Source organism: Vipera ursinii, assembly GCF_947247035.1.
Source record: "Vipera ursinii genome assembly, chromosome: 4".
Classification (NCBI taxonomy): domain Eukaryota; kingdom Metazoa; phylum Chordata; class Lepidosauria; order Squamata; family Viperidae; genus Vipera; species Vipera ursinii.
In genome coordinates this window covers 50,486,719-50,503,353 of record NC_139514.1, presented here as the reverse complement: position 1 = coordinate 50,503,353, position 16,635 = coordinate 50,486,719, and the positions used below count along the sequence as shown (strand labels likewise).

General features: G+C 39.8%; 1 protein-coding gene across 1 annotated transcript in view; it reads right to left on the bottom strand.

The window, feature by feature from the left end:
• Positions 1–16,635, bottom strand: part of HUNK (hormonally up-regulated Neu-associated kinase) — a 62,110-nt gene that overhangs the window by 19,671 nt on the left and 25,804 nt on the right. The window contains exons 3-5 of the mRNA XM_083361822.1: positions 7,915–7,970; positions 5,545–5,680; positions 3,822–3,949 (exon numbers count right to left, since the gene is read on the bottom strand). Coding sequence (XP_083217948.1) covers positions 3,822–3,949; positions 5,545–5,680; positions 7,915–7,970 — 320 coding nt within the window. The remainder of the gene's footprint in view (positions 1–3,821; positions 3,950–5,544; positions 5,681–7,914; positions 7,971–16,635) is intronic.

The window sequence follows — 16,635 nt, the reverse complement described above, 5'->3', positions numbered from 1 at the left end:
AGGGATATTTACATAAAGAATTTGCAAATAATCATTTTTTTATTTTGTGTGTATTTGGTGCATGGGAATTTTAACAATTCTTCTGATGCTTTTCCACCAATAAAACACCAGAGCTTTCAAACCAGAATCCACAACAGCACTTTATTCCCCACAACAACATTATGATACTAGGAAGTTAAGCAATAGCTATCCATTTCAAGTGGTACAGATGGTAGTTTGAACACAGCTACAATCTCAGAAGAATCAAATGGGGCAGTCCGTAATCAAGCGATCTGGAGCTTAGTCAACACTGAGCAACTTTCTAACATAGGGGTTTCAAACGGCCAGCCGGCGGCCCGGATGCATCATGGCGAAACTGCGCCCACCCCATTGCTGGCAATGGAAAAAAAGTTGTGATACTTCGCGACAAGTCACATGACATTGCAAGTTTGACACCTCTGTTCTAACATACAGCAACTAAAGCACTTACAAATGTACCTTTATAATCCATGACTAAGTTGGTGACACAAAAAGAATAGAATCAGTCATAAATTGGACATTATGCAGAAAAGAACAATAACCTGCTAACAATGATGTTTTTCCCTCTTCTTCCTCGCCCTTTTCTCAGGAACTAAATATCTCACACCATATAAAAGTTATTCCTTCAACTAAACCTTGAATATTATGTTACTGCCTAATCCCCCCCATCCTCTTCTATCCTTTTCCCCCCCTCAAACTATAGGACTATGCATTTCCTCACTAATGATTTATATAGTGTCTTTTAGTATCACCCAGCCATTGTTGTGACTATAAATCTTATCTTAATTACTGTTATATCAAGCCAGCAATAGTTGGATGAATCCTAAGATGCTAAAAAAACACTGGAGGGAAATTGGTCTAATTTTAATACTGGTCTAACTTGTTAACACCCCTTCTATTTCTATCTAATTTTCTCTAAGATGCATTACAATTCTGTTAAATTATGTACAAACATTTATTATATATAAATAATCAACACTTACAAATGCCAACAACAATTAAGTCAACTGTGAAACAGACATATGAGCCATATACACTAACATGCTACTGTTCCTTGTTAATACAGTACAAGTAGCTAATTTGTAAGAATACATCGATGGTAGAAACATCTTCAATTGTACCAATGTCAAACAGGAAAGAAGGACAGTCCAAAATAAGTTGGAAATACAGCAAAACTAAACTCTGGTGGCCTATCAAACAATCTTTTGGACCCATTCACAATCCTTCATTTTCCTGTTGTAGATGAGAGACATCTGAAGCTCAACAGTCAAAAATAAGAAATAAATATTTGAACAGGAAAATGTTTGAGATTACAGCCAATGTCTTCAAAGTTAAAATCCAGCCAATTGAAAATAAGTAACAGAACGGTTATATTTTTAAAAATAACTTTTAAGGTGATAATTCTAGACTGTCTTAGCCAAGAATAAATCCACTTAATACAATAAGACCTACTACTGTGAAGCATATACATCAATTAACTGTAACATAACCAACTAAAATATTATTAATTTGACTTTGTTGTTTCTGCATTCTGTGTCTCTTAAAAACATATAATACTGGCACATGTTTTCAAATAGCAAACAGCTTTCAAAAAGTGACTGGTTATCTGAAATTGTTTATTTCACACTAAAGATAAGCAGTCCACAACTCATGGACAGCATGAAGCTCCTCAGTCCCCATATGGTCCCTTGAATACTTTAAAATCATACTGGTGAGATTTGGTACATGCTATTTCTAGCCGTTTATAATTGTTCCAACCATCTCACAAATAAAATCCCATGGACATTACATTATAATCACTTAAAGGATAGTTTTAAATTAATATTGATGTGTGCTGTTATGCCGTTGTTTTTTTGCCTTTGAGTCAGTACTGACCCCTGGCAATTGTTGGAATAGGTTCCTGTAGTTTTAATAGCAAAATTTCAGAAATGTTTTGCCATTGCCTATTTCATAGGGCTGAGAGAGAATAGCTGGCCCAAGGGCAACAACCTGGCTTTGCTTTGTGCCTAAGGAAGGACTAGAACTCATAATCTCCTGGTTTCTTGCCTGATACTGTAACCATCACACCAAACTAGCTCTCGGTAATATTATGCACCATGCCATATATCTGCTCTCTCTGGAAAACACATAGCTAATATTGTCAGAACTACTGTATATGGACAGAATCGCAACAGTTTAAGTAGCGTAACACTGAAATAATTTAAATTGCTATGCTAATATTTACAATTTGTTAACTTGTCAAAACTGCCTGCTCTTTTAATGCTTGACTTTTTTTCTTCATTGGGGGGGTTTATGATTTTTTTTATATTAAGGGTCACCTTGAACGTTGAGATGGATGCCAAGTAAATTAGATAATATTAATTACTTTTCATGACAATGATACTGTTCTTATAAAACATAACAAATATTTCCCCTGCAAATACTAAACAAGCAAAAATGAAAGTTTCTATTTACTTCTTTTGGCCACAGAAAACATCTAGTACACATGACCATTTGAAACATTGGGTCGGTTGAATTACATTTAATTCCACACAGGAACAAAACAGGATAATACTACAGTGAAAATGTAAAAGAACAAAATATAAATGATTCATTAAAGAAACAGGTATGCAATTATATAGCACCAAATTGCCCATAATTGTCACTTCAAAAAAGAATTCCCAAACAAAATCTTTCCTTTTCTTTAGATGCAATCTTCTAACCTGACACTTAAAATAAATATGGGATCGGAAAGGCGGCATTTTGTATCTAAAGTCAACAAAGGAATTGCCCAGGATTTCAGTAGGATTTGGCTGACAGTTTCAGTATGATGGGGGTTTGCACATAAGATGACTGTGAACTGGAAGTATGAATATAAATCAGCTAGTACTACTGACTGTCTCTGGGAAATCTTTTGAACAAAATATCAAGAAAACTGTTCGAAAGAAACAGTGACAGTTTGAAGAGGGAGTCTTTGTTCTCCTTAGTTAAATATTCAACTGTTTAAATATTTAGTAATGTGGAAACCAAATTTAATCGCAGATATATTACTTTTATTTATTATCTTTAAATGTATATGAAAACTAAAGAAAGAAAATTTCTACAAGGCTTGGTTTACCACAGAAAAAGCCCAAATAATATTTTCATACCTCTATGGTGCTTTGGGATAAATTATTTTTAGATATAAAGCTGGAACAAGTCCCACTGAGATCAGCAGAATTTACTCTTGGGCAGCCTGTTCTTTAATATACTAATAAAAAAAATACCTGAAGTGCTCACCTGCACTGGAGCAAATTCTTTAGCAAATTCATTAGCAATTTGTGTACATTCTTGTCCACAAGAAATTAACACTGTGGCCTACCTTTAATTATGAGCCTAGGTAGTCCTGGTTCAGCAACCATTCAAAATTACAATGGTGCTGAATGAGAAGACTTACGACTGGTCCTCGTAGTTGTAACTGTGGCAGCATTCATGTGATCATAATTTAAGTGCTTGGCAACTGGCTTGCAATTACGATACCACAGCATTCCACAGTTACATGATCAACATTTGTGACCTTTGATGCAAGCTTCCGATAAACAAAGTCAATGTGAAAGCCAGCAGGAGGTCGCAAATGGTGATCATGTGATATTGTGCCCAACAACCATGTGGGATTCACCTAAAAATGGCAACTGGGACTACTATTGTAAGTCATCAGCATAACCATGTGACTATGTTCTTTATGACCACATAGCGATGGAGTTTCCAATCCCGAGTACTGTTATTAACTAAGGACTACCTGTAATAGGAGCTTAAAAAAATCAGCAATACTTAAGTACATTTACCTGTAGAAAGCTGAGTAGGATATGGATTCATTTCTTTGTCTATCATCTTCTGGTACAAAGCTCTCAGACTGAATGGCTCAACAGTAAATGGCAGTGTCCCAGTCAACATTGCATACATATTCACACCACTGCAAAAGAAGAGTGGTGGGGGAAAAGAAGGCAAGCAATAAGTTATACTGAAAATGAAACAAAACATGCAAAGAAGAGATTATATTTAGTGGCAAGCAGCTATCACGTATGGAGTATAAAATAACATGTTAGGACATTCTTGGTGTATTTAACCACAACAATCTTCTGTGATTGGTAACAACTCTTAAAGTCATCCTAAGATCCTATTAACTGGAAATCAATGCCTGACCCTGAAAACATACAGATGTAAAGCAGACATTCAGTCCCTGATTTATGATCATTTCCAATATGAATTATAACATGGCTTTCACCTGGATTGAAAAAAACCCGAATCTGCTAGGTGACTATAGTGCATTCAGAAAGTATTCAGACCGCTTTCACTAATCAATTTTGTTATTATGCTGCAGCTGATTCCAAAGTTGTTGAAATTCATTTTTTTCTAATTAATCTACACTGTATCTATAATGACAAAATGAAAACATTTTGAAAACAATAGGGTGTATATGCAGCCATTGAAACTTCAAAATTGGGTTGTAAGTAGCTCTGGGAGGTCTGTGGTAATTTTGAATGGTTATTAAACGACTGGTTGTTAAGCAAGGATCACCTGCACATTTGTAACTGAAGATTTATCTCCGTAATATTAAATCACTTTTCTCTAATTTTCTTCAACAAATACTTTTTGTGCTTTTGTAACAGTGCCTTATAGGGACGCGGTGGCTCAGTGGGTTAGGACGCTGAGCTTGTCGATCAGAAGGTCGGCAGTTTGGTGGGTTGAATCCCAAGTGCCGCGTAACAGAGTGAGTGCCTGTTACTTGTCCAGCTTCTGCCAACCTAGCAGTTCGAAAGCATGTAAAAATGCAAGTAGAAAAATAGGGACCACTACGGTGGGAAGGTAACAGTGTTCCGTGCGCCTTTGGCATCTAGTCATGCCGGCCACATGACCACGGAGACGTCCTCGGACAAGCGCTGGCTCTTCGGCTTTGAAACGGAGATGAGCACTGGCCCCTAGAGTTGGAAACGACTAGCACGCATGTGCGGGGGAACCTTTACCTTTACCTTTTAGAGAACTTTAATATTAGGAGAGAGTGGAAATGGCAAGGCCCATAAGTGATAGGATAAGAATGCGGTGCCATATCAGGCATATGTCTAGGTGCCAAAATTCTTTTGTGTTCTTTATTTTTGCTCTAGGTTTGGAAGGAAGCTTTCTTCTTTGTTTTAAAATTATATTAGGGCTATTTTAGGGCTTACCCTCCAGCTTGTATGTTTTCCATATCAAAATGGTGGGAGACAGTGCTGGCTCTTGGCAACTGTGGCTGGAGCTCAAGGGCCACAGCAAGGGGAGATAGGACACCCTTGGAGCTTCAGTTTATCTAATTCTGACTTAAGAGATGGATTGCAGTAGTCTATGTTTAGATGACAGAACAAAACAGAAAAACTATGTCAATGCTAGCAAATACAATCAGATATCCATTTTCAAAGTGGAATATTTTGTAAAAATGTTCAACTTTAAATGTAACTTCTTTATTTTTGCCAGTGTAAATGATAAACATGATAGGGAGACAGAATATGCTACTTTTAAACTACATTAACTCACATGGACCAAACATCTATTTTGGGACCATATTTCTTCCTTGCAAGAAGTTCTGGTGCTGCATAAGCAGGACTGCCGCACTGGGTGCTGAATGGATCAGTGTAGCCAAGGAGACTTGCACAATTGCTCAAACCAAAGTCTGTGAGGAAAAACAAAGAATAGACATTTAAATTCTGCATTGGAAAGACTGTCATCTCTAAATGGTTATCATTTATTACCATCATATGTTCTTTTTCTTTTTATAAATCTCGTTTAAGTTAAAGCAGAAACTTTCCTCAACTGGCACTCTTAAGACATAATGGATCACAATTACCATCATTTCTAGCTAGCATGTAGTCCATCTATAGTGCTATCTATAGAGCACCTGGCTGTGTGTAAAGGTAAGTTACAGAGTTGTAAACTGAATGCTGCTTACTTAAAATTATACAAGAAATGTAAATAATGTTCCAAGAGCAGATAAACATAACTTCCTGGGGAATAATTCTGGTTTTCTTGCATCTGTGAAACAGTAACAGTGCACCCTATTCTGCTAAGACCTATCCATATATCAGCAAGCTTTTTACATACTGATCCACCTTGGAAAGGGACAAAGGAGTTAAGTACACCATTGGATATGAATAGTTTAAGATTCTTAAATGGAACCTCATAGGAATTGCATCCATGTGCACATAAAACACTCGGCTGAAAGATATAACACACACAACAGGGCTAAATAGAAAAAAGGCACATTTAATCACAAGCAAGAACACTAATAGAAGCTGAGATAGGCAGTATTGTTTCTTTTAAACTGTGATTTACTTGAATATACTCAAGTAGCCTACACTTTTTAATTAAATGATTGTTTATGATTTCAAATCAAAACCTTTCCATTAAAAGGTACTATTGCCAAACCAATATTAATATTTCCTTTGAAAATAACTGTCATCCTCATTTTAAGATTGGTCATTTGTTAACAAAGGATATTGATAGCTGTTGCTCTTGGATACATCATAACCTGCTGTATTTGAGGCTATCAGAGTTGAATAAAACCACATAGAACCAAAATTTCTATGGTACGTTCTTATTATCTATGGCAGGCATGTCAAACTCGCGATGTCACGTGATGTCGCACAACGTACTGTATTGTGACTTTTCCCCCATTGCCGGCAATGGGGTGGGCGTGGTTTCAACATGACATATCTGGCCTGTGGGCCAGCAGTTTGACATCCCTGTTCTATGGTATGTTCTATGGAAGTGTTTCTCAGCCTTGGCAACTTTCAGATGCGTGGACTTCAACTCCCAGAATTCCCCAGCCAGCATGGGGAACACAGTCTAAAATGAAGAAATGTTTAGGCAACTAAAGCAAATGTAAAATAGCTATATTCTAGTTTTGTTCTATATATAATGTTTGGCAGTGACTGCATATAGAAGCCAGTTTTATATGTTCTGGAGTAATCAAACAGCTCATTATAGGAACAAAAGCTACCAGATGTTAATACAACTTTAAAATATTTCTGCTCTCACCTAGGCTTTAAACTACGTTGTTGGTTAGCTGATGGTAATGTGTATTTTTCAATACACTTGTGAATGCTGTTTCTTACATATAAATTGGCGCCTTTTCTCGAATTGGCACCTTTTCTCAATGCTATTTTGTCAAACTTTCACCTCATAAGTGCCCTTAAACTGTGTGAGACAAAGCTTTGTTTTACAGATTTTCTGGCCCACTTAAGAGATAGTAATGCCTCTGTTTTTAACTCACATGCCTCTATTTTATTCACATACACTGTTGCAACAAAATGAGTTGACTTGGCAGAATTAAATCCCTAAGCAGATGCTTTTATAAGGGGAATAATTTCCTTTTAATGCCCACAACTAACATTAATGGGAGTTTTATATGGATAGTAATAAAATACGAGCCATTTATGACTTCTGCAAAAGGTGTACGATCAATGAAAAAAACACTGCGGTTTTGGAGACAGAGGTACAGTCAAGAAATCATTGGGTTTTCTCAAGGTACTTGTTATTTTAATTTTGCAGACAAATGTATTGATTGCACACTAAAGTTTGCCTCACACTATGTGAACAAATATCCCATTTGACTGCAGCATCAAAAAGGTCTTCTTAAATTCTAAGTCACTTAAAATAGGAAGCCAAATGGCAAGGGAGGATGTTTATTCTACTTCTCCAAACATTCAACATGCTTTAGACGAAAGGCTTCACAAAGTATGTATTTTTAAATTTACTATATTTTCTCTCTTTGTGAAGAAACACCTGAATTACACATATAATCAAATACTAAAAGTTTAATATTTTTAAAACCCAGGTGTTGTGTTAATTTATGACAAAAATGTTGAGTAGTGACTGAAAACTACAATTACTACAAGACTTTCATACCAATAAGCTTGATATTGTTGTCTTCATCTAGCAAAAGGTTTTCTATCTTCAGATCTCTGCAATATATAAAGATATTAAATGAGATTTTAAACAACTGAGCTTTCAATATTTTCAAATTTCAAAAAAGATATCTGATTACCTTTTTGTACAAATTGGTATAATTCTTGTTTTTATAAAAATATGAAGTAAAATACATTTGGGAATATTTTCGTAATAATGAATAAATAGTTCTGTTATTTTGAAGTTGATGCAAACAGCACTTGCGGCACAATTCATTAGGGTATTCTTCCATTTTATTTCATCTATCCTATGCTAATGCCATTAAAAACAAACATGTATAGTAACTTAACAAACAATGCAGTAAGTTTATATCATTTCTATAAAAAAATTATAAACAAGCTAATTCAGCTTTAACATAAATCTTCAAAATGTCAGTTATGAATCAAATATCCTGTTATTCTATATCTCTATTAAGAGTGACCAGTGTGAGACGCAAGGCTTCGTGTGGTTCCGCAAGCATTTCTTCTACATCTTCTAGTGCCTCTCGGCCCCTTGCCCTATGTTAGAGGCATATTCCATTAATTTGCATTGCTACCTCCTCACTGTATCTTTTGTTTTCCATCAAAATGCAACAAAAAGATGGCCAATATCTGCTTTTGCTTAAATATATGAACTGCTATAATGAAAAGGTGTGAATGAAAAGGTTCAGAAGAAAAGCTAACTTTGGATATATATATATTTTTAAAAAGTCAGTATTCAAGACCCCTGACATGAATCCAATTCTAGCAGCTGTATTGCTCTAAAATAAAAGTAGCAGTGTGATACTTCAAGGAATAAGAAATAGATACCATGAAACAAATCTAAGATGCTTCAAATACCTATACCAGACATGTCGAACACAAGGCCCGGGGCCCGGATCCGGCCCACGAAGTGGTTTTGTGCGGCCCCCGAAGCCATCCTGGAAACAGTGAGGGAACGGCCCCCACTGCCTTGGCCCTGGCCCAGAGACCCTCCTTCTGCCAGAGACCCCCAGATCTGTCCCACTCCTGCCCAGGCCCCCATAGGCACCATTGATGCCAATGATGTAGAGCTGGCCATGCCCACCCAGTAGGCCATATGCATTCCAGCTGCGCCCACCCAGTAGGCCATGCCCACCCTGGCCATACCCACCTGGCCCCCCTGAGGGCAATCACAATGCTGATGCGGCCCTCAATGAAATTGAGTTTGACACCCTTGACCTATACTAAAAGCTGCCATCTTAATTGTTTTTATTATTGTTTAACTGTTTCTGTGGAATTTACATTTAGAACATGGTCAATGTATTCAATATGCTTCATTAGAGATTTTACATTCAACACAACTGTCATTGGATGGGATAATTACTTGGATTAGAATAGACAGGAAGTGAAAATGTCCTTTTTCTTAGACCAGAACACCAGATAGGTTTTCGGTAAACTGAAAAATGCCTTTTGAAGTTGTTTGAATAGAGAGAAAAGCACAAATGCCAGCAGGATTATTATTTTTTTCTCCAAAGGCAAATAGCAAATACGAAGGAGCAATTATCTCAGGATGGCAGGACAGGAAAGAGATCATTCTCCTTGTTTGTCATAATGAAATAAAATAAAGGAAGTGTTACTTAGTCTAAATAGATTCCTAATATGGTAATATGTTTAATAACTACCTTGCAACAGTCACAAGAACTTTTTTACAGTAAATTGCATAGCACAGTCAGTTGGATGGAACAATTCCAGTAATTCAGATAGTTCCCAATAAAAATTTACAGCAAATCATGATACATATTTATTACTGAAAATGATAAAGCCCAGGAAATGCTTCTGAAGGAAGACCTTACTTAAATAAAGCTCTAGGAACCAAATGTTGCAAGCCACATTAATACCTACTATTGCCTTTAAACACAATGGAAACAATGCAACATACTTTTTCATATATCACATCCAGAATATATACACCTATGCATTAATTACATTTATGTATCTAAAATAATGTATACCTCAAGAAGTATGTTGAACTGCTAAGCATGATAGTATGGTAAAACCTGAATGAAAATAAACTAATGAGGTATAAGACAAATATACTGGAAAGCTTGTTGGGGAACATTTTAACATTTTTAGTACTAAATCAAAGATAGTAGGACAATCTTTGTTTGGTTCGAATTGACGAGGACTCAGAGTGGTTAACACTGAACGAGTTTATTGAATACACAAAGTCAACTGTCAACTGTCAAATGTTGCAACCCTTTTATAGAGAAAGCGTTTGAACTGTAACCAATACAAGCAGTCTGTTTTCCCGCTCCTTGGTTGTGGCGTCCAATGATTGCACCTTATTTTCCCGCTTTAAACCTTGCAAAGCTGCACTGTGTTTGCAATCTCTTCCATGGCTTATTGCTAACTATTTACATACACAACACCCCTTACCCCCCAGTTGGTGTCATTTCTTTACAAAATCCATTAGGTATTTTGGTGGCCTATGTATTCTGGACGGGTATCTGTTACCTTGGCTATTAGGGACCCTTCTTCCTGGTTGACTGCTTGGCTGCTGGTTACTATGCTGGTTACTACTAGACCTGGGCTCTGGGTTACTGGCTTCAGATGTACTGCCTTGTGTATTAGGTTGTGTTTGGGATTCAGTGGTCACTGGCCTACTTCGCAGGGGTATTTCCCAATCAATTGGACTGAATTGTTGTTGTTGGGCATCAGGGAATGTGTCATCTTGCCCAACCTCTACACCGCTTTCTGGCCTAATGTTGTCTGTACTGTTTCCCCTTACTGAGCTTTGGTCCCCCTCAGCAGGCACACACCCACTAGATCTTTTCCTCAGCTGGTCTATGTGTCTTTTACAGATCCTATTCCCTTCCCCCTCAATGATGTATGATAGGGGACCTAAGATTTCAGTTACCACCCCTGGAATCCATTTGTCCCCTTGGGCGTAGTTCCTGGCCCAAATCAAGTCCCCCACTTCAAATGTTCTGTTAGGAATGTCTAATTCAATGTTTGGTTGGAGTCTGTCCGGGTGTAGTCTGTCCAACTTGGTCAAAATTTTCCTGCCCCACCTCATTTCAGCTGGACTTTTCCCTGTAGCCGAACAAGGGGTTGTGTGCTGAGCCAACAAGAACTCAGCTAGTCTCTGATGCCAGTCACCTCGAATGATTCTTTTAAGCGCGTCCTTCGTGGTCCTCACATTCCTTTCAGCCAATCCGTTGGTGGAGGGGTGGAAGGGTGCAGAAGTCTTATGCTTAATCGAGTTGGCCTTGAGGAAATCCTGAAATTCAATAGATGTGAATTGTGGCCCGTTATCAGACACTATTAAATCCGGCAACCCATGAGTGGCAAAGAGGCCCCTTAATGCCTGTATTGTTCTGCCTGCCGTTACTGAACTGACCGGTACTACTTCTAGCCATCTAGAGTAGCTGTCGACCACTACAAGGAACGTTAACCCCTGGAAAGGTCCAGCGAAGTCAATATGAATCCTGGACCAAGGATTCCTAGCTAGCTCCCATTTATGTGTGCGGATGTGTTGTTGTTCAGGCCTGGAACGTTGGCACAGATGGCAATTGGCAACGCATTCCTCAATGTCGTGGTCCAATCCTGGCCACCACAAGTGACTCCTAGCCAGGGCCTTCATCCTTACTATTCCGGGGTGTCCCTCATGCAATTCAAATAGAATAGCTGATTTGTGGATTTCTGGAATTACTACACGAGTTCCCCAGAGTAAGCAACCCATATGAACTGATAGTTCATCTTTCCTTCTGAAAAATGGACTGTATTTTACGTCCGGGTTGGCGTTGGGCCAACCGCTCATGACCCAGGCCATTACTCTCCTTAAGATGAGGTCCTTATTGGTTGCCTCAGCTGTGTCTTTAGCAGTTAGGGGCAGATCAGGAATATCTTGTAGGGACATTACTTGTCCCACTGGGGCAGGGTCCTCCTCTGTTGTGCTAAGGGGCAATCTGCTAAGAGCGTCTGCGTGACCCATGTCCTTACCTGGTCGGTATTGGAGGGAAAATGAATATGCTGAGAGGAAAATGGACCATCTCAGCATCCTGGGAGACATTATTTGGGGAGTCTGTTTATCTGTGGTAAACAGTCCCAGCAGGGGTTTGTGGTCTGTCAGTATTGTAAAGTTCCTGCCATACAGGTAGTCGTGGAACTTTTTAACTCCTGCCACTATGGCTAAAGCTTCCCGGTCTATTTGAGCATAGTTCCGCTCTGCCTTGGTTAGTGTGCGGGAGTAGTAAGCAATGGGTCTTTGCATTCCCTGGGTGTCTAAATGGCTGATTACTGCCCCAACGCCATAAGGCGAAGCATCGCACGCCAGGTAGATTGGTCTGTTTTCTATAAAGTGGGTTACAGTTGAGCTACTGGAAAGGATGTCTTTTAAGGTCTGGAAACTCGCTTTGTGCTTGTCTTGCCAATGCCAAGGGGTCTTCTTATCTAAAAGCCTGTGCAGTGGTTCTGCAATGGCAGCCTTATGTGGCACAAAAGTGTGATAAAAATTTACCAAGCCTAGGAAGGCCTGTAGCTCAGCCTTGTTCCTTGGTTCAGGAGCCCCTTTTATTGCTTTAATTTTTTCAGGGGTGGGGTGGACTCCGCTTTTGTCAATCCTGAACCCCAAAAAATCAGTGGATTTAACCCCTATGCTACATTTTTCCTTTTTTAATTTTAATCCAGCCTTTCTAAATCTACCCAGTACCTGTTCCAGCCGCTCTACTAACATTCCTTCATCTTTTCCAGCTATTAGGACATCATCAAAGTAAGGGCATACTCCAGGTATGCCCTTTAAGGTCCTCTCCATCACTTCTTGGAAGATGCCTGGAGCTGCTGCAATTCCAAATTGCAGTCTGTGGACTCGGAACGCCCCCTTGTGGGTAACAATTGTCTGTGCCTCTGCAGCCTCTTTGGAAACAGTCAACTGTAAGTACGCATGCGCCAAGTCGAGCTTGGCGAAGATGTCGGCGTCCTGGATCGTGGCGAGGACCTGCTTCACCGTCGGGACCGGGTAAGCATGCTTTTTCATTCCAATGTTGAGGGTCGCCTTGTAGTCGGCGCAGATTCTCACATCCCCATTGGGTTTGAGGGGTGTGACAATCGGCGTCTCCCACAAACCGCCCTCAACAGGTTCTAAAACTCCGAGGCCTACAAGCCGGTCGAGCTCGGCCTCGATTTTTTCTTTTAAGGCAAAAGGTACCCTCCGGGCCTTTAGCCTGATTGGATTTACTGAGGGGTCTAGGTTAAAATTAATGGGGGGCCCTTTGTACTTGCCAAGAGATCCATCGAATACGTCTGCAAATTCTTTGCAGACGGATTCGAGGGTCTTATTTCTAATCACTGAATTTATTCCCCCTATCCAAATTCCCAGGGCAGGAAACCAATTAAGCCCTATTAAGCTGGTCCTATTCCCCTCCGTAACTATCAGATCTAAGACCCCCTTAAACCCCTTAAAGTTTACTCTAAGGCTGGTCTTTCCTTTTACGATTATTGGACTTTTTTGGAAGTCCATTAATTGAATATTTGTTGGACTAAGTGGAATTCTTTTTCCGCTTAGTTGTTCAATTTTCTCAAGGGTTTCAGTGGAAATTATCGACACTGAAGCCCCTGAGTCGATTTCCATTCTGCAAGGGACCCCTTGCAGAAGGACTGTGATTTTTAATTTTCCGTCCGGAAAATTGTGCCCCCTTCCCCGCCGTCTCCGATTGACTCGGGCCACCTCCCTTAGGTTTGGAAATTTCACCCGGGTTCTAGGGGTCTCCTTGCCACTAGCATTGGGGGTTACCTTACCCTCTGGCCACACATCGACTTCGTTCAGACGGGAGTCCCGAACGCGGTTTCTGCAGATGGCCTGGATGTGGCCGGTCTTGCCGCAAGCCCTGCACTTGGCGGTGCGGAATCGGCAGGAAGCGCGGGGATGGTTGCCGCCGCAGCTGCCACATCGGTTCTGGGTGTCGTTGTCGCGCGGTCTGGTTGCGGTGTCCCACCACGGTCGTTGTGCCCCGGTCGGTGGTCTTTGCGGTGTTGCGGGTTGTTGCCGGCGGCCAGGTTCAGGCCCCTCGCTTCTGAGTTGTCTTGGTGCCATCTTTCCGAATCGCCTGGAGACTTCGGCGATCTCTTCCTCCCACTGCTGATCCACCTCCCCGCAGTCCACATAGCCCCCTATGGTTAATTTCGGGTGCTGCCGCCATGCTACTGCGGGGGGGGTCGCGATACCCGGTTGACTCATACGTTAGGAGTTCGTCGAGCACTTCCTGTAAATCGCCGGTAGGTTTGGCGATTATTCTATTTTGTAATTGTTCATCACGTAAGCCCAGCACGACTCTGTCCCGAATTCTAATTTCTAAATTATCGTATTTGCAACGTACTGCGGCTTCCCTGACGGCAGCGACGAATTTCTGTATGGACTCCCCCGGTCTCTGATTTCTCTTCTCGAAGATGCGCCGCCAAAAGAGTTCGGACCTTCGGGGAGTAAAGTGAACCTTTAGTTTTGCGAGGAGGTCGGCATAGGGCACGCTGGAGACTGGTTGTGGCTGGCACAGCCCGACAGCAACTCTGTAGACCGGTGTGCCGCAAATTGTCAAAAGTGCCGCCGCTTTTTTTCGGTCGTCAGTGATTCCGTTCACTAACAGGAATCCTTCGACCTGACCGATGTATTCTTCCCAATCTTCGGGGAAGTTAGGGTCGAATTCCTTCAGTGACCCGATTTGCGCCATTCGGAGAATTTTTTTCCTATTCTGCCGCGGCCGCTCGGTTGACTGTGACTCGCTCTGAATTTGCCGCCTTCACGACAATTCTTCCTAATCTCTGGTCTTCTGTCAATCCCACCTTCGTCGCCAGTTGTTTGGTTCGAATTGACGAGGACTCAGAGTGGTTAACACTGAACGAGTTTATTGAATACACAAAGTCAACTGTCAACTGTCAAATGTTGCAACCCTTTTATAGAGAAAGCGTTTGAACTGTAACCAATACAAGCAGTCTGTTTTCCCGCTCCTTGGTTGTGGCGTCCAATGATTGCACCTTATTTTCCCGCTTTAAACCTTGCAAAGCTGCACTGTGTTTGCAATCTCTTCCATGGCTTATTGCTAACTATTTACATACACAACAATCTTTCTAATAAAAATTATTTCAGAAAGATGAAAATAATGTATGAGAGATTCATATTAAATTTTATTCTATACTGTAGAAATTTCTATAAATGAAGAGTATCTTATTAATAGATAAGCAAAGTTAAGCTGCTAGTTTCAAAAGTAATTTGATTATTTGTGATCAAACTAATATCAGATTTTAGCAACCACATCAATACGTTTTCTCATTATCTTTCCCTAATCTGGTGATTCAGGTCTTCCAATGATGCACTCATCACCACTTTAACAGAGTCCCTCCATCTTGCTGTTGGTTGTCCTTTTCTTCACTTTTTTCCTCCACTTTTCCTAGCAATGGAGCCTTCTCCCAGAGAGCAAGTACAATAATTTCATCCATGATGATCCATTTGTGTATTTCTTGTCTATCCACAGTATTCTCAAGAAACTTCAAAATCATAGTTTGAAAGCCTGAGTGCTCTATTTATCCCACATCTTCAAAATCACATGGAGACAAGATGTTCAGGGATCCCCATATTCTAAATACATTCCACAGCTTGACATGATTGAAACAATGGGTTTTTTTTATAATCAATGAAGCACAGACTGACTTTTTCTGGGCATTCCTTGGCTTTCCCAATTATCCAGCATACATCAGCAATATCTCATGCTTCTTGCCTTTTATAAAGCTACCTTGAACACTGGCTTCTCCATCTCTATATAGGGAATCACCTGCATTGGATGACTCTAAGCACTACTTCATATGTATGTAAAATTAAAAGATACTGTAAGATATCAAGTTCTTTCTTTAGTCTCCTTGGTTAGGCATCAAAATAAATCATGATAAATGTATCATGCTCATCTTTGGGCTGGTGCTCTATGTGCATACAAGTAGTCTTCAGTTACTGACTGGCAACTCCGTCACTAAGCAATGAAGCTGCAAAATGAAATGTCATGTGACTGTCAGTTTTGATTGTTGTTGTTGTTGTTGTCAAGTGAATCACCTGCAGATGTTAAGCGTGATGTCACATGACCACAACCTGTGACCTCGTGCCAGCTTCCCCATTGACTTGGCTTGTCAAAAGTCAGCTGTGAAGTTCAGAAATTATATCCATGAGAAACTGTGACAATAGTAAATGGGCTAAACAGTTGCTGAACGAACGGTCAGTAAATTAGGATCACTTGTACTTACGATGTTACTGCCAGAGATCACTTCATGATCTTCCATATCCAACTCAAGTCTTAACAAGCAAAAGACTGTTCTCTATTATATATTGTCCTATTTCTCAAAATCTGCTAGTTATCTGAATAATTGAGAAGATAATATGTACCCAGCTTCTCAGTTAAAGAAACAGTGGAAAACCGATACACAGGAAGCAGTCTTTGCCATTGGAACATTATTAAATTCCTTTCCTTGATGTTTTGACAGTAATTACACTGAGTACCTGTAGTTTTAAAATTACTTTAAAAGTTGTCGAGAATTTTCTGTGAGATGCAAAAGCAAAACTTCATTCTAAGTCTCCATCATTCCATAGAAAGGCTAATTCATATTAGTCTGCTTTACATTCAACACTAAAATAGAATTTAACGTTATATGCTATCTAACAGAAACATGGTGAGTATACTATATCATA